Source organism: Dryobates pubescens, chromosome 22 (assembly GCF_014839835.1).
Source record: "Dryobates pubescens isolate bDryPub1 chromosome 22, bDryPub1.pri, whole genome shotgun sequence".
NCBI classification, from domain to species: Eukaryota; Metazoa; Chordata; class Aves; order Piciformes; family Picidae; genus Dryobates; species Dryobates pubescens.
In genome coordinates, this window is record NC_071633.1 from 542,850 (window position 1) to 565,866 (window position 23,017).

Below are 23,017 nucleotides of genomic sequence, written 5' to 3' on the forward strand. Positions count from 1 at the left end.
GCCCAGAGCCCGTCACGGCCCGCCCGGCCCCGGCCCGGGGGCAGCAGCCCCGGCACGCCCCGCCCGGCCCCGGCCCGGGGGCAGCAGCCGTCACGGCCCGCCCGGCCCCGGCCCGGGGGCAGCAGCCGTCACGGCCCGCCCGGCCCCGGCCCGGGGGCAGCAGCCCCGGCACGGCCCGCCCGGCCCCGGCCCGGGGGCAGCAGCCCCGGCACGGCCCGCCCGGCCCCGGCCCGGGGGCAGCAGCCCCGGCACGGCCCGCCCGGCCCCGGCCCGGGGGCAGCAGCCGTCACGGCCCGCCCGGCCCCGGCCCGGGGGCAGCAGCCCCGGCGGCGCCCCGCCCGGCCCCGGCCCGGGGGCAGCAGCCCCGGCACGGCCCGCACGGCCCCGGCCCGGGGGCAGCAGCCGGCACGGCCCGCCCGGCCCCGGCCCGGGGGCAGCAGCCCCGGCACGGCCCGCCCGGCCCCGGCCCGGGGGCAGCAGCCCCGGCACGGCCCGCACGGCCCCGGCCCGGGGGCAGCAGCCCCGGCACGACCCGCCCGGCCCCGGCCCGGGGGCAGCAGCCCCGGCACGGCCCGCACGGCCCCGGCCCGGGGGCAGCAGCCCCGGCACGGCCCGCCCGGCCCCGGCCCGGGGGCAGCAGCCCCGGCACGACCCGCCCGGCCCCGGCCCGGGGGCAGCAGCCCCGGCACGGCCCGCCTGGCGCAGAATCCCCAGGAGCCATGGCCAGGAACAGCCCTGGGCATGGGGACTCCACCACCCCCCTGGGCAGCCTCTGCCAGGCCCTGACCACTCTGCCACCAAAGACATTTTTCCTCCTCTCCAACCCAAGCCTCCCCTGGCACAATTCCAGGCCAGTTCCTCTCCTTCTGTCCCCTGAGCCTGGGGAGCAGAGCCCAAGCCCAGCTCCCTGCAGCCTCCTCTCAGGGAGCTGCAGAGAGCAAGGAGGTCTCCCTCAGCCTCCCCTGCTCCATTTCCTACCATAATATATCCAGGTTGTGATCTCAGGATGCCAGAGCAGGACAGTGCCAACTCCTGGCACTGCTGCCTCAGGCCACTTCAGAGTAACACCACAGCTTCCCCACCAGCAGCACAGACATTCCTGGCAGGGTCTGTGTCAGGAAGCCTTCAGAGCCCCCAGAGAAAGCTGGGTGTGCACTGCACTGTCCAGCACTGCTGGCTCACTGCACTGCATGGGCACCAGCTGGGTGCATTGAGCTGCACCTGAGCTACGTCCTGTACCACTGGAGCACGGCAAAGAGTCATCATAAGAAGGACACAGAGAGGCCAGAGGAGGCCACAAAGATGCTGCCAGGGCTGCAGCAGCTCTGCTGGGAGCACAGGCTGAGGGAGCTGGGGCTGTGCAGCCTGCAGAGGAGAAGGCTCCAGGGGCACCTCAGAGCTGCTGCCAGGACCTGAAGGGATCCTGCAGGAAGGCTGCAGAGAGATTTTGGCTGAGGGGGTCTGGAGCCAGGCCCAGGGGGAATGGTTTGGAGCTGAGGCAGAGCAGGGTTGGACTGGAGCTGGGGAAGAAGTTCCTCAGTGTGAGGCTGCTGAGCCTCTGGCTGCCTCCTGCCTGGAGGTGTTGAAGGCCAGGTTGGATGAGTCTAAGACGTGTCCCTGCCCATGTCAGGGCATTGGAGTAGATCACCTCTGAGCCCCCTTCCACCCTGAGCCATTCTGTTCATCTCTGCAGAGCTCATGCTCACCACATTCACAGCCTGGATCGCCCTAGGTGCTCAGCTCCCCTGAGGCAGACAGCAGTGGCTCTGCAGCCATGCCAGAAACCACACAGGAAGCAAACCAACATGCATGGGGAACACACACAGAGGGAGAACAGGTTCATGGCTCCCCCTTTGCAAGGGAATGCTCTCCACTTTGGGAACAGAGAGGGGAGCACATCTGTGACTGCTGCCATGCTCCCCAGCAGGGCCCTTCCCTGTGCAGCAGAAGGTGCTGCTGGAAGCTGCAGGAGCTCCCTGGCTGCTTCAGGCACAGCTGCACTGCAGCACTGCAATGATCCCCTGCACATCTCCCTCACAGCTCACTGCACCCCAGGGCATTCACAGAACCTACCTACAGCATTCTGATCAGAGGGAATCAGCAGCAGAGGGAATCAGCAGCAGAGGGAATCAGCAGCAGAGGGAATCAGCAGCAGAGGGAATCAGCAGCAGAGGGAATCAGCAGCAGAGGGAATCAGCAGCTTGTTTGTGCCCCTGACCACAGGCAGACAGGACTGGCTTGAGTCCCAATGACACAGAGTGTGGGAGGGGAGAACAAGGAGTGTTCTACCTGCAGAGCTGAAGCTTCCAGGCAGAACAGTGCTCAGGTCTCAGACAGCTGACCTCAGAGTGGCTGCAGTGGAGCCACATCCCCAAAGCATGAGCTGCAGCAGGCAGGACAGACTGACAGCAGCAGCAGCTGGGCTGCCCCAGCTCACAGCACAGCCTCCCAGCGGCACTTGCCACTCATTTGGGTTTTCCTTAGCCAGTCAGGCTGTAATTTGTGGCAGCTCAAACTGCATGGGGAGGCAGCTACTGACAAAGAGGGGAAGCCAGAGAGGAGCAGACAGCAAAGGAGCTGCTCTGCTCCACCAGCTGCAGAATCAGACCTGCAGAGTGAGCAGCACAAGCTCTGCTTTCTGGCCAGGCCAGACCAGCTCTCTGCTCTGCTCACCTGCTCCAGCCTCAGCACACACAGGGTCAGAGTGACAGGGGCTGGAAGGGGCCTCTGGAGATCATCCAGTCCAGCCCCCTGCCAGAGCAGGATCACCCAGGACAGGTCACACACCTCCCCAGAACATTCACAGATCATTACCATGAACCCCTCTGGGCAGCCTGCTCCAGGGCTCCGTCACCTCACAGGGACAAAGGTTTCCCTTCTGCTCCTGTGGCACCTCCTCTGCTCATGGGCATCCTCCTGGCCAGCAGCACCCCCAGCTCCCTCTGCCCTGTGCTGCTCTCCAACAGCTCAGTCCCCAGCCTCACCTGGTCCCTGGGGTTGCTCTCTCCCAGCTGCCAGACTCTACCCGGGCCCTTGTTGGACTTCAGTCAGTTTCTCCCTGCCCAGCTCTGGGCCTGGCCAGGCCTGGCTGAAGGGCAGCACAGCCTGAGGGCTGTCACCACTTTGGTGCCACCAGCAAACTGTGGCAGTGCCCTCTGTGTCCTCACTTCAGGTCACTTCATTCAGCTTCTTCTACAGGGATGAAGATGCACAAAAGACAGACTTGAAAATCAGCCAAAACCTTCACCTCAGAGAGCTGAGATGGGCTCTGCCAGATGGCTGTGGCAGTCCCAGGCTTACTTCTGCCCTGAGATCTACCAATGCAGGCTACAGAGGAGCTGAGACCAAAACACAAACCCCCATGGCAGCTGCTTGCATGCAAACCCCAGAGAGACAGAGCCTGCAGAGCAGCTTAAAAGGATGAGAACACATCCCCAGAACGCAGCCCCCTGGGCACAATCCCTCTGCTCAAGCCCCCCAGGAAGGCTGCAGCCTGCCCTGGAGCTCAGCACATGCAGGTGAAGAGAAGTCTCTGAGACAAGGGCCCTCAGGGCTTTTTGGTGGTACTAAAGGAGCTCCAGCCCACCACAAACCTGCTGCCTAATGTCACAAGTGACCAGGGGCAGCTTGGCCACACAGAGGCTGCCAGACAGCAGCAGATCTTGCAACCACACATGAAGCTGCCAGAGGAAACTGGCAGAGGGACCCAGACAGGCTGCAGAGGTGAGACCAAGACAACCTCTTGCAGTTCAGCAAGGCCACATGCTGCACCTGGGTCAGGGCAATCCAGGCTCAGATCCAGGCTGGGTGAGGAGTGGCTGAGAGCAGCCTGCAGGAGAAGGCCTTGGGGCTGTCAGTTGGTGACAAACTCCCCAGGAGCCAGCACTGGGCCCTGGCAGCCCAGAGCCAGCTGAGTGCTGAGCTGCAGCCAGAGCAGGGAGAGAGCAGCACAGGGAGGGGATTCTGCCCCTCTGCTCCGCTCTGCTCAGCCCCCACCTGCAGCACTGCCTCCAGCTCTGGGGCCCCCAGCACAAGAAGGACCTGGAGCTGCTGGAGAGGCTCCAGAGGAAGCCACAAAGATGATCAGAGGGCTGCAGAGCCTCCCCTGTGGGGCCAGGCTGGGAGAGCTGGGGCTGTGCAGCCTGGAGAAGAGAAGGCTCCAGGCAGACCTCAGAGCAGCCTTGCAGTACCTGAAGGGCTCCAGGAGAGCTGGGGAGGGACTCTGGCCAAGGGCTGGGAGTGCCAGGCTGAGGAACAATGGCTTTGTTGCCCCCTGCCTGGAGGTGTTCAGGGCCAGGCTGGATGAGGCCCTGAGCAGCCTGTGCTGGTGGGAGGTGTCCCTGCCCACGGCAGGGGCTGGAGCTGGCTGAGCTCTGAGCTCCCTTCCAAGCCAACCCATTCCTTGCATGCCCTGTAGCAGCCACCATGCCTCACCCTTTGCCCCTTCCCAATGCCCCCAGCACACAGGGTCAGGGTCAGGGTTAGGTGAGGGCTGTGCAAGCAGCAGCTGTTTGTGATGGGGCTTTATGGGCAGGGGGAGAACTCAGGGGAGAGCTCAAAGCAGCTTCCCAGAGGAAAAACCAAAACATCCTGTGCACCCTAACACTTTCTGAGCCAGGCAGTGATGCAAATTAACCTTAATTAACAGAGCTGAAAGCTGTGAAGATTGCCTAATTCAGGCAGGGGGAACTGAGAGATTATTTCCAGCTGGGCTCTGAGCCCAGGGAAGGATCCAGCAGCATTTAGGGGACTATGCAGAGAATCTCAGCCCAGCACTGCCTGTGCTAGCAGAGCTGGGGAAGCCTGCTGGAAGGAGAGGCTCTGAGACACCAGAGAGCCTAAGGGCCCTCTTTGGGTAGCTTTTTGGTTGCTTGGTTTTGCTGGTGGTGCTTTCCAAAGCAAATGACACAGCTTTGAATATCACTGGGCCAGGGGATAAGACAGCAGCTGCTAGGAGCTAAAAATACCAGCCCCCAGTGTTTGGTATCTGAGTGCCCAGGAGATTCAGCATGCTCTGGGGACTGAGCTTGGGCATCCCAGCAGCCCTGTGTCCCACCTGCACTGCAGCAGGTTAATGAAGTTGTAGCAGCACTGAAGCACAGACTCTCAGAATCCATCCATGTGGCAGAGGCCTCCAAGAGCATCCAGCCCTGCAGGCTCAGCACCAGACCATGGCCCTGAGCACCAGGCCCACAGCTGCTGGCACACCCCCAGGGATGGGGACTCCAGCACTGCCCTGGGCAGCCTCGGACAAGGTCTCAGAGCCCTTCCAGGGCAGAAAGATTTCTTCATCTCCAGCCTGAGCCTCCCCTGGGGCAGCTTGCAACCATCTCCTCTGCTCCTGGCCCTTGGCACCAAGGAGCAGAGGCTGCCCCCTCCTCACCCCAACCTCCCTGCAGGGAGCTGCAGAGAGCAAGGAGGTCTCCCTCAGCCTCCTCTGCTCCAGCCTCAACCCCCCCAGCTCCCTCAGCCCTCCTCTAGCCCAGGGGCTCCAGGCCCTTCTCCAGCCTGGCTGCCCTGCTCTGCACAGGCTCCAGCCCCTCAGTGGCCTTCCTGCAGGGAGGGCCCAGAGCTGAGCACAGCCCTGCAGCTGTGGCCTCCCCAGAGCTGAGCACAGCCCTGCAGCTGTGGCCTCCCCAGTGCTGAGCACAGCCCTGCAGCTGTGGCCTCCCCAGTGCTGAGCACAGCCCTGCAGCTGTGGCCTCCCCAGTGCTGAGCACAGCCCTGCAGCTGTGGCCTCCCCAGAGCTGAGCACAGCCCTGCAGCTGTGGCCTCCCCAGAGCTGAGCACAGCCCTGCAGCTGTGGCCTCCCCAGAGCTGAGCACAGCCCTGCAGCTGTGGCCTCCCCAGTGCTGAGCACAGCCCTGCAGCTGTGGCCTCCCCAGAGCTGAGCACAGCCCTGCAGCTGTGGCCTCCCCAGTGCTGAGCACAGCCCTGCAGCTGTGGCCTCCCCAGTGCTGAGCACAGCCCTGCAGCTGTGGCCTCCCCAGAGCTGAGCACAGCCCTGCAGCTGTGGCCTCCCCAGTGCTGAGCACAGCCCTGCAGCTGTGGCCTCCCCAGAGCTGAGCACAGCCCTGCAGCTGAGCAAGAGCAAGAGCCAGAGCTCATCAGGGAGCAGAGGTCAATTTGTGCTGCTTTCTGAGCACACAGCCACCAACAGTGCAGCCAGAGCCTCACCCAGGGCCAGGTCAGAAGGGACCCCAGGGTGTGGCGATGCCAGCGCCGAGCAGTGTGAGCAATGCAGTGCAGGCCATGGTGCTAGGCCATGCCCAGCACAAGGGCAGAGCCAGCTATCAGTGTACCAAACAGTGCTGTGCCTGCAGCATGTAACTAAAGCAAGGCACTGGTAGCTATAAACACAGCAAGCGATGGTGGGACAGCAGGACATGCACCTGCATCAACAAACCTCGCCTGTCAGCAGCAGTTGGAGCAATCATCTATAGCAGTGTGATGTATGGTCACTCATAGGGAACCAATGAGGCCATGCCAACAAGGCACTCCCAGTTTATATAAGCTGTAGCAGTTCCCTTGCTAGGCACTTCTGCCTCTCCTGTCCCTTCTCTTTCCATGCTTCACTGTGCTGTACTCACACCATAGGCCTGCAGTACTGGAACAACAAAGGATCAATACCTGATCACATTGGTCAGCTGTATCGACTCCAATCTCCGTCCCATTACCAGGGCTCATCCCCAACCTGTCTGGGTGGTGGAGCAGCTGCAAGGAGCTGGCCCAGCACCCTGCCAGGCTGAGCCTGCCCCCTGCCCAGTGCAGGGCATCCACTGCTGCCCCTGGGAGATGATTCCAGTGCCCAGCTGTGCCCATGGGGAACATTTCCCTCTGGAGCCCAATGGGAATGTGCCCAGCAGGGACTTGTCCCCAGCAGCCCTTGGCTGCCCCATGGGACTCTGTCCCAAGGGAGTCTCCATCCTCCTGCAGCCACCCTTGGTGTCCTGCTCCATGCTGCTGAGCTCTGCCCTGAGCCTTCTCTGCTCCAGGCTGATCAGAGCCAGCTCTCAGCCTCTCCTCACAGGGCAGAGCTGCCAGGCCTCTGAGCACTCTCCTGGCCCTTCTCTGGACACCTTCCAGCCTGTCCACAGCTGTTTTGTACAGCATGGACCAAAAGTGCAGGCAGAGCTCCAGCTGGGGGCTGACCAGCACTAGGTAGAGTGGGACAGTGACTTCTTTACCCCTGCTGGTGATGCTCCTGGTGATACAACCCAGCATCCTGCTGGCTGCCTTTGCCCATGCTGAGCCCTTCAGCCAGCACCCAGGGGTACCAGGCTGAGAGCTGGCAGCACTGCTCTCCCAGTAGGCACAGTGGCTCCAAGCTTCCCTCCAGGCTTTCTAGACAGAAGGCAATTAAAGAATTGCATTTCAACTGCAGGCAGCCAGTCCCTGGGCTGTGGCACACACTTAATTAACACTTTGAATTAGAGCTTAAATGATGCTTCAGTGCTGTCAGAAGAGTGGGACTGAAAGCCACCCTGACACACAAACAGCTCTTAGAAGCTGGTAAACAGCCCCCCTGGGCTTTTTTCCCCCATTCTTATTTCTGCCTGCTTGAGCCATTGGGAAACTGCAGGTGCAGGAGCAGAAAGGAGGTGAGGAGCACATCTGCCCTTGGGTTTAAAGCTGCAGCTCATCTCTTCTTTCCTGCTGCTTCAGCTCCCTCCTCATCATCTATGGGAAGATCACAGCCACAGCCTCTGGAGCAGCTGAGCACCACCTAAGCTGGAAGGCGGCAGGGACACAGCAAACAGCCAGCACTGCTCCCCACCTCCCTACAGGCAGCAGAGCTGCCAAAGCTTACACAGGCTGCTGAGACCAAGGGGCAGTGGCACAGCTGCTGGAAACCAGCACAGACTGCTCCAGGTCCAGCAGTGCTCTCCAGCCCAGGGCACAGACCAGGAGCTCACAGGAAATTGCTGTGGGGTTCAGGTTCCTGCACACTGGAACTTCACTTCCCTCAGCCCAGCTTTCAAGGCAGGGCAGCTCAGCTGCCAAACCCAGCAGCCCCAAGTGCCTGCAGCAGGGACAGGAGCAGCTCCCTAATTGCTTACCCAAATTACCTCTTTTTTTCCCTTCCCAAGCACTGCACTTTGAGACCTGCACGTTGACACCAAGCCCCAGCACAAAGCACAGCAGGCAGCCCCCCAGCCGATCACTCTGGGCTGGCTGGAGGTAAAGCAAGGAAGCCCCCCCCGAAGCACCTTCACCACAGCTTTCCTACCAGCTCCTTTGTTCTGCTGCTTTGCTGGTGCAAAGCATCCACACTGTGCAGAGGGATCTAGCCCAGGACTGTGCAGCTGGCAACAAGGAGGAGCTGTGGAATCAGCAAGGCTGGAAAAGCCTTTCAGCATCAGCGGGTCGGACCATCAGCCAGCTCCCACTCGCTGACCACTGTGCTGAGCACTGCAGCTTCCCCCACACCTCCAGCCATGGGGACTCCACCAGCTCCCTGGGCAGCCTCTGCCAGTCCCTGACCACTCTGCAGCAGAGAAATTATTCCTTATCTCCAACCTAACCCTCCCTGGCACAACTTAAACTCATTTCCTCTCATCCTCTCACTGGTTACATGGGAGCAGAGCCCACCCCCCACTGCAACCTCAGAGAGCCATGAGGTCTCCCTTCAGCCTCCTCTTCTCCAGACTGAACAGCTCCAGCTCCCTCAGCTGCTCCTTGTATGCTGCCCTCCAAACCCCTCCCCAGCCTTGGTGCTCTTCCCTGGACACCCTCCAGCCCCTCAGTGCCCTTCCTATCCTGTGGTGGCAGAGCTGAACACGGTGCCCAAGCTGTGTGCTCACCTGGGCCCAGTACAGCAGCACCACCACTGCCCTACTCCTGCTGGCTACTCACAGCCCATCAGCTGCCAGCTCTCTCAGCACCCTGGGATGGATCCCATCCGGTCCATGGGCCTGTGGGGATCCAAGTGGCTCAGCAGGTCTCTAACTGCTTCGTCCTGGACCACAGGGGAACTCTGCTGCTCCCTCCTCTGCCAGCTCTGCAGGCCAGCTGTCTGGCAGATGTTCTGTCCTGCTATTGAAACGTGAGGCAAAGAAGGTGTTAAGCACCTCTGCCTTTGCCTCATCTTGAGTTACTCTGTTCCCCTCCCTGTCCACCAAGGAGTGGAGGTTGTCCCTGCCCTCCTCTTGCCATCCATAGATTTGTAGCAGGATTGTTTGTTGTCCTTCACAGCAGTGCCAGGCTGAGCTCTAAGTGGCCTTTTGCCTCTCTAATGCTTTTCCTTCATGACCTAGCAACATCCTTACATACCCCATGGGTCACCTCTCCTTCCTCCCAAGATGATACCTCCTCTTTTTTCCCCTTAATTCACCCAGAAGCTCATTGCCAATCCAGGCTGTCTGCCCTGGGCTCATCTCTGGCACATTGGCACAGCCTGCCCTGAGCCTTCAAGAGTTCTTCCTGGAAGCAGGTCCAGACCTCCTGGACCCCTAAGGGCTGCTTCCCAAGGTACCTTCTGAGTTAGTTCCTTGAGTTCCTGAAGTCTGCCCTCTGGCAGTCCAGAGTGGAGGTTTTGTTGCTGCCCCTCTTAGCTTGGCTGCATATTGAACACTCAATTATCTCCTGGTCACTGGAGCCCAGAGAGCCTCCAGCCACCACATCCTCACCAGCCCTGCTCTGCTTGTAGAAAGGAGGTCAAGCAGAGCCTCACCCCTGGCAGGCTCTCACAGCAGCTGGGTGCTCAGACACCACTGCCATGAAGCACTGCAAGCACAGAACACAGCTTACCCTGCTCACACTCGTGGGAAGGAGTGAGACGCCCAAGTGATTCCACACAGGAAACCAGGCACAGGTTCAACACAGCTCCAGCAGCCTGCTGAGCACTCAGGTTACAACTGCTCTGCTTGGCTCTGCTCAGACCTCACCTCCAGTCCTGCCTCCAGCTCTGCTGTCCCCAGCAGGAGAAGGACTCAGAGCTGCTGGAGAGAGGCCAGAGGAGGCCACGGAGATGCTGCCAGGGCTGGAGCAGCTCTGCTGGGAGCACAGGCTGAGGGAGCTGGGGCTGTGCAGCCTGCAGAGGAGATGGCTCCAGGGGCACCTCAGAGCTGCTGCCAGGAGCTGAAGGGATCCTGCAGGAAGCTGCAGAGAGACTTTTGCTGAGGGGGTCTGGAGACAGGACAAGGGGCAATGGTTTGAAGCCAAGGGAGAGCAGGGTTAGAGTGGAGCTGGAGGAAGTTCTGCTGGGGAGACTCTGGCACAGGCTGCCCAGGGAGGCTGTGGCTGCCTCCTGCTTGGAGGTGTTCAGGGCCAGGCTGGATGAGGCCCTGAGCAGCCTGGGCTGGTGGGAGGTGTCTGCCCATGGTCCCAGGTCCCTTCAGATCCAAACCACTCCAGGATTCTGTGCCTGCAGTGATCCTGCATTCCAGGCTGAAAGCTCCCTGCAATCATCTCACTGCTGCCCTTCTTCCTTAATACATTTGGGAATCTTGAGTCCCTCTCTCCAAGGATTCTTCCCCTTCATGGTGTTGTGTATCCCAAAGGCTCAGGTTGGAAGGAATCTTCCAAACAAACCTTTGCAGGTCCCAGAAATTCCAGCTAGCCTGAGGCACTGGATATGGTTTGTTAGCAGTTGTGTGGCTGAGTACCTCCCTCACATGCTGAGAAAACAGCTGTGCCCCTCAGCTACTGATCCTCACTGCAGTGTCTCAACCAACCAACAGCTTCCCAACACCTGACCTCAGGGACTGAACAGAGACACACAGGACACAAACTGAGCCCCTCCTTCCCAGGCAGAAAGCTACAATCATAGAATGGCTCAGGCTGGAAGGGACCTCAGAGATCATCCAGTTCCAGCCCCTGCCATGGGCAGGGACACCTCCCACCAGCCCAGACCTCATCCAGCTCAAGGCCTCATCCAGCCTGGCCCTGAACACCTCCAGGCAGGAGGCAGCCACAGCCTCCCTGGGCAGCCTGTGCCAGAGTCTCCCCAAGCCTCACACTGAAGACCTTCTTCCTCAGCTCCACTCTAATCCTGCTCTGCCTCAGCTCCAAACCATTCCCCCTTGGCCTGGCTCAGAGACCCTCAGAAGTCTCTCTGCAGCCTTCCTGCAGGATCATAGAATCACAGAATTGTCAGGGCTGGAAGGGACCCCAAGGCTCAGCCAGTCCCAACCCCCTGCCATGGGCAGGGACACCTCACACTACAGCCTGGCCTTAAAAACCCAGCCTGGATTTGTGCCTGGGACTGTCTCAACAGGACTGCAGGACCTTGCCCTGTGACTTTTTGAACCTCATGTTCAGGTCTGCCTCCCAGCTGGGGCACTCTGCCTTCCAGCTGCACAGCCACCAGTGCCAGTGAGAGCTGCCAAAAAGCAACCCCTTTCCCCATGCCATCTTTGGTGTTTTCCTTCCCTCCCCAGTACCTGCAACAGCTGCAGGTTTTTGTTCAGCATTCCCCTGCCTCTCAACTCTTCCAAGGGGCTTCAGGCAGATGACAAACTGCCAAGCCCTTCACCCCTCCCAGCCACTTGCACCGAAACATTCCAATCCTCACTGCAGTGCAGCTGCCCCAGCCCAGGGCCGCGGCACCCGGACCCCAGGGCCGCAGCACCCAAAGCCACCAGGCTTAGCCTCAAGCACACCAGATGCTTGTGTGGGAGCAGGGGGCCAGGGAACCAGCAGCAAACAGCACTGCAGCTCTGAGTGCTGCTGCAGCCACAGCTGTGAGCTCTGCAGGAACAGGCATGTGTCTGGGTTTGCTCTTCTGCTGAGGAAATCACACAATGGGAGAGGCTGGAAGGGACCTCCACAGATCATTGAGCCCAACCCCACAGCCAGGGCAGGCTCCCAGAGCAGTGCAGCCAGATGGGTTGGGAAAATCTCCAGAGAAGATCTCCACAAGCTCTCTGCTCCAGGGCTCCAGCAGCCTCACACCAAAGAGGTTTCTCCTCATGATGAGGTGCAAGCTCCTGGGTTCCAGCTTGTACCTGCCGTTCCTTGTCCTACCACTGGGCACCAGTGAACAGAGCCTGGCACCCTCCTCCTGACCTGTCTCCCAGTGCAGGATCAACCAGAAACTCCACACCTGTGGCTTCTCCTGAGCCCTTGCATGAACTCAGCAGCCCTCTGCTAAGTCTCCAGGGTTGGTGAATGTGTTAGCTGCTGTGCACAGGTGAGAAACCTATCTGAAGAGGCTGAAGAGAGAAGGAAGAGACCCCTGAGAAAGGGCTGTGGCAGTGGTGGCAGATTAGCAGCAAACCACCTCACTTCTGCACACCAGAGACCTGCACCCCACCTCTTTTCCCCTCATCCTGGGGTCAGTGGAGAAGAGAAGACCTTCAGACATCACTGCCATGAATGTGGGGCTCAAACTGCATAGCATCAGCCCTGTGTGTGCACAGGGACAGCAAACAGCACATGGGAGATGCCAGGGAGTGCTGAGAGGGGAAGGAGGAATCATACAGAGGTGCAAGAGCACTCTGCCTTCCAGACCCTGAAGAGATCCTGCAGGAAGGCTGCAGAGACTTCTCATCAGGGGGTCTGAAGACAGGACAAGGAGGAAGGGTTTGAAGCTGAGGCAGATCAGGGTTAGCTGAGGAAGAAGTTCTTCAGTGTGAGGGTGGGGAGACTCTGGCACAGGCTGCCCAGGGAGGCTGTGGCTGCCTCCTGCCTGGGGGTGTTCAAGGCCAAGTTGGATGAGACCTTGGGCAATCAAGTCTGGTTGAGAGGTGTCCCTGCCCAGGGCAGGGGGGGTGGAGTTGATGATCTCTGAGGTCCCCTCCAACCTGAGCCATGCCAGGGTTCTATGATCCAGCCTGCTCCCTCAATTACTTACTCACCTGATCAGCTAACAGCACTGAGAGTCCCCAGCTTCACCTGGATCCTTTTCCTTCCCAGCTCAAACATCATTGCTCAACTTCCAAACACTGATATTGTTTGCAGAGCACAGCAAGAGAGAATTCCCATTCTGCCTCCTGCACACCTTGCCTTCTGGGTCTGTGAGCCAGGCACCATCAATCCAGGTTAGCTCAGCAGGCAGCACAATAGCCAACACCACCACCCCAGGCTTGGAAACTCCATCACCTTCCAGAGGTGCAATTAGGCAATCACACAGGTGGAATATTTGGCTTGGCACCCAGGAACAGCTGCATTGTTCTTTAGGGCTCTATGTCTGGGCTGTCACAGTGTCACAGAACCACCAAGGCTGGAAGAGGCCTCAGAGCTCAGCAAGTCCAACCTGGCACCACAGACCTCATGACTGAACCATGGCTCCAAGGGCCACATCCAATCCCCTCTGGAACACCTCCAGGGACGGGGACTCCACCACCTCCCTGGGCAGCACATCCCAATGGCTAACAGCTCTCTCTGGGAAGAACTTTCTCCTCACCTCCAGCCTAAACCTTCCCTGGCACAGCTTGAGACTGTGTCCTCTTGTTCCGGTGCTGGCTGCCTGGGAGAAGAGCCCAACCCCTACCTGGCTCCAACCTCCCTTCAGGGAGCTGTAGAGAGCAATGAGGTCTCCCCTGAGCCTCCTCTTCTGCAGGCTAAGCAACCCCAGCTCCCTCAGCCTCTCCTCACAGGGCTGTGCTCCAGACCCCTCCCCAGCCTCGCTGCCCTTCTCTGGACACCTTCAAGTCTCTCAATGTCCTTCTGAAACTGAGGGGCCCAGAACTGGACACAGGACTCAAGGTGTGGCCTAACCAGTGCAGTGTATGGGGGCACAATGACCTCCCTGCTCCTGCTGGCCACACTGTTCCTGATGCAGGCCAGGATGCCATTGGCCATCTTGGCCCCCTGGGCACACTGCTGGCTCATGTTCAGGCAGCTGTCAATCAGCACCCCCAGGTCCCTCTCTGTTTGGCAGCTCTCAGCCACTCTGCCCCCAGCCTGCAGCTCTGCCTGGGGTTGTTGTGGCCAAAGTGCAGCCCCTGGCACTTGGGTTTGTTGAATGCCACTGAATGTCAGTTCTTGCCACAAAACATTCCAGCCCAGACAGCTCCAGCTTGAGAGGAGTCTGGAGGGGAAGCCCTCGGGAGGGCACAAGGCGCAGCGCAAGGCTGCAGCTCCGGTTCCGCAGCAGGGCACTCGGCACACATCACCTCCGCACCGCCGGAGCGCTGCAGTCCAGCTCACACTTACCCATGAGCAGGATCCAGGGCTATAGCCCTGGGCTGGTCGAGGTCCTGCCAGAAGAGGACCTTGCGAGAGGTTCCGTTGAGGTTGGCCACTTCGATCCGGTTGGTCTCCGAATCGGTCCAGTAGAGCTTCTTGCCCACCCAGTCGCAGGCCAGGCCGTCCGGGGACACCAGCCCCGAGACGATCACGTTCTGCACCACGCTGCCGCTCTGGTTGAGGGAGGTCTGCTTGATGGCCTCCTCGCTCACGTCCGTCCAGAAGACGATGCCCTGCGCGTACTGGAAGTCGACGGCGGCGGCGTCCTCCAGGCCGCTGACCACCACCGTGGACTCCAGCCTGGCGCCGCCCGCGTCCACCAGCCGCACGTCCCTCCGGTTGGCGAAGAGCAGGAAGGGAGAGGCTGCAGCAGGGAAACACAGCACGGCCAGGTCAGCGCCGCTGCCAGCCGCCGAGGGGCAGCGAGGGAGAGCAGCGCGGCGCCTCGGGTCCCAGAGCAGACAGCAACCCCCCGAGCCCTCCCCACAGGGGCACAGCGCTCCCCACAGGACGCAGGGAGCTGGCAACTCAGATGGAGGTGCTGTCCACAGCTCTACACAGCAGCGCAGAGCCACGCAGACCCCACAGCATCGCAGACCTCACAGCATCACAGAGCTGCCAGGGCTGGAAGGGACCCCAAGGCTCACCCAGCCCCAACCCCCTGCCACAGGCAGGGACACCTCACACCACAGCAGGTTGCTCACAGCCACCTCCAGCCTGGCTGCAAACACCTCCAGGCAGGAGGCTTCCACCACCTCCCTGGGCAGCCTGTGCCAGGCTCTCACCACCCTCCTGGCCAACAACTTCTTCCTCACAGCCAATCTCAATCTCCCCACTTCTAGTTCTGCTCCACCCCCTCTAGTCCCATCCCTCCCTGACACCCTCCAAAGTCCCTCCCCAGCTTCCTTGCAGCCCCCTGCAGGTACTCAGCCTCAGCCCAGTTCTCTCCAACCTGGGCTTCTTTCCCCAAAACACCACTAGGCCAACATCATCCCAAAACCTCCCCAAAGCAGGGCAAAACCCCAGGCCTCAATGCCCAGGCCCCATCTGCACAGAAGAAATTAGCTCTGCCAAGGCTGAGCCAGGCTGCAAACTCCCCCAGGAGAGATAAGGTCTGGCTGGGAGCAGAGGGAGGAGGGAAGGGGCAGAGCAGCCTGTGCTGTCCATTTGTAAGGGGGCTGCAGGCTTATGTGCAATGACACAGATTAGACTTCACAGCACACCTCCAGGGCTGCCTTGTCCCTGCAGGACCACACTCCATGGTTCTTAAACCCAGAACATCTAAAACCTCCTCTCTCCACATGCCAGACAGAGGAGGAGACAGAGGGAAGAGCAGGCCCAATTCATCCGTGGGACAAGAATGTTCTCTTCAGCACAGGTAAGACTCCAAAGGGAGGCACTCCAGCACTCTGCCAACCCATAAACCCCACCTTAGGACAGTCTTGGAGGTCTGAAGGCTCAGCTCAGCCAGCTGAAGCAGTAACAGTGCCCAGGAGTCTTCTAGCAGCAAGCTGGAAGCTAACAGCATCAGACACCTTGAAATGCTCCTACCAAGAGCCCTCCTGGATGTCACAGAGGTTCAGAACCATCATCTCCTCCCCTGCACCACAATGAAGAGAAGCCCACGGCTGAGTTTAAAGACAATGATGTGGGTTGTGGAAATCCCTGGAGTCTGCTGATAGCTGGAAGAGGCAGCCAGAGCAAAAGGACAAAGGCTGCTGCTGTGGAACTCCAAGAGAGTGGTGGAAGCTGAGGCCCTAGCACTGAGTGACAGCAAACAGGCTTTGGAAGGGGTGCACGACGCAAAAGAGATGGGAAGCATCAAGACACAGCAGGGTGACAGCCAGAGACATCCCAGCAGCACCCGCAGGAGCCCCAGGGCCTGTGTGAGGTTTCAGCAGGACAATTGCCTGACCTTGGTGGGTGACACCGGCACAGACAGCAAGGATGGAGGTGAGCAGAGACTCAGGAGGGACAGGGGAATGAAGCTGACAGCAAGACACACAGGAGCAGAGGTTTCAGCATGCACCAGATGACTTCCTGCAAGCCAGGGAGGAAGTGGCTTGCTGTTGCTTCTGGGAGCAAGTCTGTGCTGCTGGAAGTGGTCAGGAAAATGCACACCAGCTGGTGGCTTCAGGGAGCACCTCTGGCAGCACAGGCTGCTGCAAGTGCAGTATCCTTGCCTCCACAAAGATCTGCTACAGCTTGGGGCCTGAGGCAGCCTGGGCTAGCTGAGAGCTGCCCCTGCCCGTGGCAGGGAGCTTGGAGCAGAGGATCTCTAAGGTCTCTTCCAGCCTAGGCACTCCTATGCTGATCTTGAGAATTGTTCAGTGAGGTCTCAGGCTGACTCCTATCTCATTTCCAGACTTGCCAAGTCCTCCTCTCTGGAGGAGAACACCAGAAGAGGATCCTGACACTACAGACGAGGAAGAGGATCACGAGAGCCTGACAGATTAGCTGTTGGAAGGAGGAGAGAAGAGTTGGGGGTTCACCCTGCAACCCCATGGCTGCCCATGGCCAATCTATCTTCAGCACTGCACCAAGCCATCTGAGCACCTGGAGAGCTGGATGCTGCTAGGCTCTGGTTACGTCATAAGCTCCTTGGGACAGAGAACTGCAAAGGATGCATGGTGGCTCCCAAAGCCAGACCCCGGCCCAGCCAAAGATCAAAGCCCTAAAAAATCAAGGGAAATATAAATAACTCTCCAAAATCCTGTCCCAAAGCTGTGTTCTGAGGAACATGAATTGAGAGCTGTTCATTGAAACACCTCCATGCTGCTGCCAAGGAGCAGTGAACCTGCAGTGCCGACTCCCCTCCCCAGCAGAGGAACTCAGCAGCTCCTCAACACCACTCAGGGATGAGCGCTGCCTAACCCCATATGGATCAATCCTACCTCAGCTCCCCTGCTCTTGCAGGGGACTCCTTCCCCACTCATGCACACAGCAGGGCAGCAGCAGGCAGCTGACAAGGTAACTGCTGTGTTCTCTTGCAGCTCTGGGCTGCAGACTTCTGCCTGAAGTGTGGCTGCGTGGTGCTGGCAGCGGACACCCAGCAGGGCAGCCACAGCACCCTGCCAGCACCCTGCCTGCCATGGTGCTGCAATGCTCCCTCCCTGTGCAGAGCTTCCTCCTGACTCCCAACCTCACTCTGCCCTGCTCCAGTGCCAAACCCTTGCCTCTGGTCCTGTTCCCACAGCCCCTCCTGAGCAGTCCCTCCCCAGCTGCCTGCAGCTCCCCTGCAGATATTGAACTGCAGCTCTGAGGTCTCCCTGCAGCCTTCTCTTCTCCAGGCTGCACAGCCCCAGCTCTCCCAGCCTGGCCTCACAGCAGAGGCTCTCCAGCCTCTAATCATCTTTGTGGCCTCCTCTGGAGCCTCTCCATCAGCTCCAGGCCCTTCCTGTGTTGAGGGCCCAAGCCCTGCAGGTGAGGTCTCCCCAGCACAGAGCAGAGGGGCAGGATCCTCTCTCCAGCTCTGGCCACACTGCTTTGGATGCAGCCCAGGCTGCCCTTGGCCTTCTGTGCCACCAGTGCCCACTGCTGGTATCAGAGTCCTGCTGTTCATGGAGGATCTACAAAGCTCTTCCAGTAATGGCAGCCACTGGATAATGGAATTTGAGACCCAAATACCTTGAAAGCAATGGCAGGCAATGGTGCCAGACACAGCCTCTGCCACAGCCCTGCCCTAGCACAGCACACAAAGCATCAGGAGCCAGAGGGCTCTGTGCACTCCCCAGCTGAAGAGCCCACTAAGGCTGTTGCTTTGCTAACCCAATCCCTGATGTTTTGGGCTACCATTCCCCATTTTCATCAGCTCTGCTCCTTCCCCCCAGCCTGTTTGATCCAGTCTGAATTTTACAGCAGAACAGCTGCAGAGCCCTTGAAAAGCATTTCTGGTAAACCCACCCCCCACAAATCAACCCCTGTGATCAGCACAAGGACCTGGTTCTCAACACTCCTCTCTGCCTGGAATGCTGCTGAGGAAACAGAGGGTGCCTCAACTCCACCACTGCAACACAAGTCAGAAGGGAGGCCCAGCCTCTGTCACATCAAGTCAGAATGTGATGGCTCAGGAGCAGGCAAAGCCAGCTCCAACTCTGCAGTTTCCACTGATTGCACCTCAGAGGTGTCCCCAGAGCTCACACAACATCACTCAGCCACAGAATATTAGGGGTTGGAAGGAACCTCCAGAGATCACCCAGTGCAACCCCCCTGCTAGAGCAGGGCACCCAGAGCACATCCAGGTAGGTTTTGAAGCAGTAAACCTGACAGAGGCCACCAAGAAGGAGCAGAGCAGGGCATTTGGCTTTACAGACTTCTGCAACTCAGCAGTTCAGCCATTTCCAGGAGACAGTCACAGTCTGTGACTGCAATCAGTGAACCAGGCAATGGGTTGGCTTGGAAGGGACCTTAAAGACGAGTGGTGCATTAGGAACGAGTGTGGGCAGCAGAGCCAGGCAGCTTCTCCTCCCCCTCTGCTCTGCCCTGCTGAGACCTCACCTGGAATCTTGCATCCAGCTCTGGGCTCCCCAGCTCAGGAGGGACAGGGATCTGCTGCAGAGAGTCCAAGGGAGGCTGCAAGGATGCTGCAGGGACTGCAGCACTGCCTGGGGAGGAGAGGCTGAGAGCCCTGGGGCTGTTCAGTCTGGAGAGGAGAAGGCTGAGAGGGATCTGATCAATGTCTGTCAATAGCTGAGGGCTGGGGGTCAGGAGGGAGGGGACAGGGACAGCCTCTGCTCACTGTGCCCTGGGATAGGACAAGGAGCAGTGGATGGAAACTGCAGCACAGGAGGTTGCAGCTCAGCATGAGGAGGAACTTCTGCACTGAGCCCTGGAGCAGGCTGCCCAGAGAGGTGGTGGAGTCTCTTCTCTGGAGCCTTCCCAGCCCTGTCTGGGTGTGTTGTGTGACCTGCATTAGATTCTGTGCTCCTGCTCTGGCAGAGGTCCCTTCCAACCCCTAACATCCTATGACCATCCAGTTCCAACCCCCTGCCATGGGCAGGGACACCTCTCACCAGCCCAGGCTGTTCAAGGCTCATCCAACTAAACACTGCACTCTAGGATCTACTGGGAAGAAATTGTTGGCAGTGAGGCTGGGGAGACTCTGGCACAGGCTGCCCAGGGAGGCTGTGGCTGCCTCCTGCCTGGAGGTGCTCAGGGCCAGGCTGGATGAGGCCCTGAGCAGCCTGTGCTGGTGGGAGCTATCCCTGCCCATGGCAGGGGCTTGGAACTAAATGATCCTGAAGGACCCTTCCAACCCAACCCATTCTGTGACTCTGGGATTCTTCACTCTTAGTTTCAGCAATAGCTCTTACAGAGCCTGGCAGAGCTCACCACATTCACACATCAGTACTAAAATGAACTTGAATTATACTCAACAGAGCATTTTCACCAGCTGCTGGCTAGCTCAAGGCTGTGAGAGATCTCATGCTGCCCAAGAAGGTTTAAGAAGTGACAGTTCCTGCCCTTGACTCAGCCTTGCTGATGTGCCTGCACTTCGCCTCCTGCCCCCTCAGCCCAAGCAGACAGACATGAGAATGCTGTGGCCTGTAAATGATTCCTGCTCTTGAATCCATAACCATAAGCAGAGAATCACAGAATGGGAGGGGTTGGAAGGGCCCTCTGCAGATCAGCCCGACCCCCCTGACCCCTGCCAGAGCAGGGCACCCAGGGCAGGGCATCCAGAACACATCCAGGGGGGGTTGGAAAGGCTCCAGAGGAGACTCCACAACCTCTCTGGGCAGCCTGCTCCAGGCTCTGGCACCCTCACAGGGGCAAAGTTTCCCTCCTGTTCCCCTGGCTCCTCCTCTGCTCCAGCTTGCCCCCAGTGCCCCTTGTGCTGTGCTTGGCCAGCCCTGAGCAGAGCCTGGCTCCAGCCCTGCACATCTTGATCCCCAGCACTGAGGGCAGCCCTCAGGCTGCTCTGCTCCCAGCCCCGTGGCCAGCACAGGGGCAGAGCCTTGCTGAACAATGCTGCAAGCAGTCAAGTGGGCTAAAGGTCATGGCAAGGTTTGACTGTGCTGCTCAGAGGCGTGCCCAAGGAGCTCAGGAGCCTGCTGCACAACATGAAATGAAGATCTCCTTTTAATAAGCATCCAAACTAAAATAGCCCTCCAAAATTACAGCATGGGCAACAAGTTGCATTCTAACCATTATCTCAGCTCTCAACAGGAGAAATGCATAGGAGAGCTCTGTGGTTAAGCCATCTGCCCTGCTGGACAGAGAGAAGAGCAGATCATCCCTGCAGCAGTCCATGTCCCAGACCACAAAAACATTCATTACCAAGAACAAAAACAACCCCCAGCCCTGCCACAGGCACACAGGATGGCACAGAGCAAACATGGCAGAGCTGCTGCCCCCACGGGTGTGCAGCCTCCTGGAGACCCCAGGAGAGGGTTTGCAGAAAGCAGGGATCAGCTTCCTGTGCTTGAATAGAGCCTCTGCAGAAACAACAGCACAGAGGTAGGGGCCTGGCAGCCTGGGATGCATGAAAGAGTGTGGCCAGCAGGTCAGGGGAGGTTCTTCTCCCCCTCTACTCAGCCCTAGTTGGACCACATCAGGAGTGCTGGGTCCAGTTCTGGGCTCCCCAGTAGTTACTGAAGAGAGTTCAGTGAAGGCTTCGAGGATGATGAAGGGTCTGGAGAGACCTGGGGCTGTGTAGCCTGGAGAAGGCCGAGAGGAGACCTCAGCAATGTCCACAAGTATGTAAAGGGAGGCTGCCAGGATGGAGCCAGGCTCTTTTCAGTGATGCCCAATGGATGGAAACTCAGTCAGAGCTTGCACCTCAACATGAGGAGAGACTTTGGTGTGAGGCTGCTGGAGCCCTGCAGCAGGCTGCCCAGAGAGGTGGTGGAGTCTCCTGCTCTGGAGAGCTTCCAGCCCCCCTGGATGCTTTCCTGTGTGATGTGCCCTGGGTGACCCTGCTCTGGCTGGGTGTTGCACTGGATGATCTCTGGAGAGATCTTCTGTGATTGTGTGATAAATCAGCTGGAGAAACCAGTTCCACAGTGATCCCTCCTGCCCAGCTCCAGCTGCTGGGGAGCAGGAGGAGACTTGGACCTTCGAGATGCAGCACGAGGCTCCTTCCAAGCTCACAGGGAAGGAAACACTCCCACACATTGCCATCCTTCTGGGCATTGCCCCCATTTTGCATGGCTCAGGCTCAAGAAGAGAGAGGCAGCTGCTTGTGGCAGCAGGCAGCTCCCATGGCAGGGCACACAGACACTGCTGGAGCCATGAAGATGTGGGGGTAAAGAGAAATTCAGGCGTGGAAGGGAAAGGAAGGAAGTCAAGAGTCTGCCAAACCTGCCTCACCAAACCAGGCACAGCTCAAGAACCCAGCCCAGACTGCCATCCTGCTGGGGAGAGAGGCACAGGGCATGAACAAATCCCCCAGAGACACAACTGGGAGAGATTTAGCAGAGAAAACCTCCAAAGCAAGCTTCCTCCCTAAATGCCAGAGTGCACCACCAGCACCTTTGCAGGTGGCACCAAGGTGGGTGGCAGAGAGCAGCTGCTGGGGGGCAGGGAGGCTCTGCACCAGGGGGCTGAGGTCAGGGGGCTGAGCTTCAACAAGGCCACAACCACCCCAGGAACTCCCCAGGGGCAGAGATGGCCCTGAGGGTTTGACTGATGAAGAGGCAGTGTGCCCAGGGGGCCAAGGCACCAGTGGCATCCTGGCTGGGATCAGCAAAGGTGTGAGCAGCAGTGCAGGGAGTGTCCCCCTGCCGGCTCAGGCTGGGGCACCTCAGCACAAGGGAGACACCAAGGTGGGGAAGGGGTGCAAAGAGGAGCAGCTGAAGTGGTGAAGGGTCTGGAGAACGATGAAGAGTGGCTGAGGGAGCTGGGACTGTGCAGCCTGAGGAAGAAGAGGCCGAGGGGAGACCTCACCACCCTCGGAAAGGACACTGCACAGAGGCTGGTGCTGGTCTCTTCTCACAGGCAAGCAATGATGGAACAAGAGGGGACAGCCTCAGCCTGCACCAGGGGAGCCTTAGGCTGAACACTGGGAAAAACTTTTTCCCAGCAGGAATGGCCAGAGACTGGCACAGGCTGCCCAGGGAGGTGGTGGAGCCCCCCTGCCTGGGGGTGTTTGAAGGTAGATTAGATGTGGTGCTTAGCAGCATGGTTTAGTGGTGAACTTGGTGAGCAGGGACCTGATGAGTGCAAGGGTCATTTCCAACCCGTTCCATGATGTGCTCTGCACTCCGGACCCTGCCCACTCCTCCTGGCAGCTGCTGTGCTGCAGAGGATCTGGAAGCAGCACCTTCAAAAGCCAGAGGAGAAACTGATCTTCCTGTACCAAGTGCACACCCTGAGCCCAGGCCTACACTTGCCAGACACAGGTCCTGGCTGTCACCCTGCCGCTGTGGAGACTTCCCAGGGCCATTACTACACGGTAGGATGCTCCTGCTGCAACAGAGAGGTGCCAGCAGTTTGTACAGCACAGGGCTGGCAGCAAACATCAGGGCTCCTGCATTTCCCTCCCAAGTGTCCCCTGTTAGGGATCTCCAGCAGGAGCTTCTGCCCAGGGATCTGTAGAAATCCTTCCACCCATGACAGACCCTTCCTCCTGCTCTGAATTAGCTCAGAGGGCTGCCATGAAGCCTGCTCATGCACTTCACCTCACAGCAGAAGGCTCCAAGATGCACTCAGCCTTTCATTCCTTGACAGTGAGACGAAGAGGAGAACAACATCCCCAGCAGCCAGTGCTGGGGAGAGGCTGAAGGTTCAGCCACTGGCAAAAAGTCAGAAATGAGACCAGCTCAGGCTTTGGGTTTGAGGCCATGCAGAGATGAGGCACAGACAAACATGCTCTGAAGATACAGCACAACAGAGAGTCACAGAATGGTTTTGGTTGGAAGAGACCTTTCAGATCATCCAGTCC

General features: G+C 59.1%; 1 protein-coding gene across 1 annotated transcript in view; it reads right to left on the reverse strand.

Moving 5' to 3' along the window:
* The window catches only part of LRP5 (LDL receptor related protein 5), a 133,216-nt gene that overhangs the window by 81,796 nt on the left and 28,403 nt on the right, over window positions 1–23,017 (reverse strand). The window contains exon 2 of the mRNA XM_054171777.1: window positions 14,101–14,497. Coding sequence (XP_054027752.1) covers window positions 14,101–14,497 — 397 coding nt within the window. The remainder of the gene's footprint in view (window positions 1–14,100; window positions 14,498–23,017) is intronic.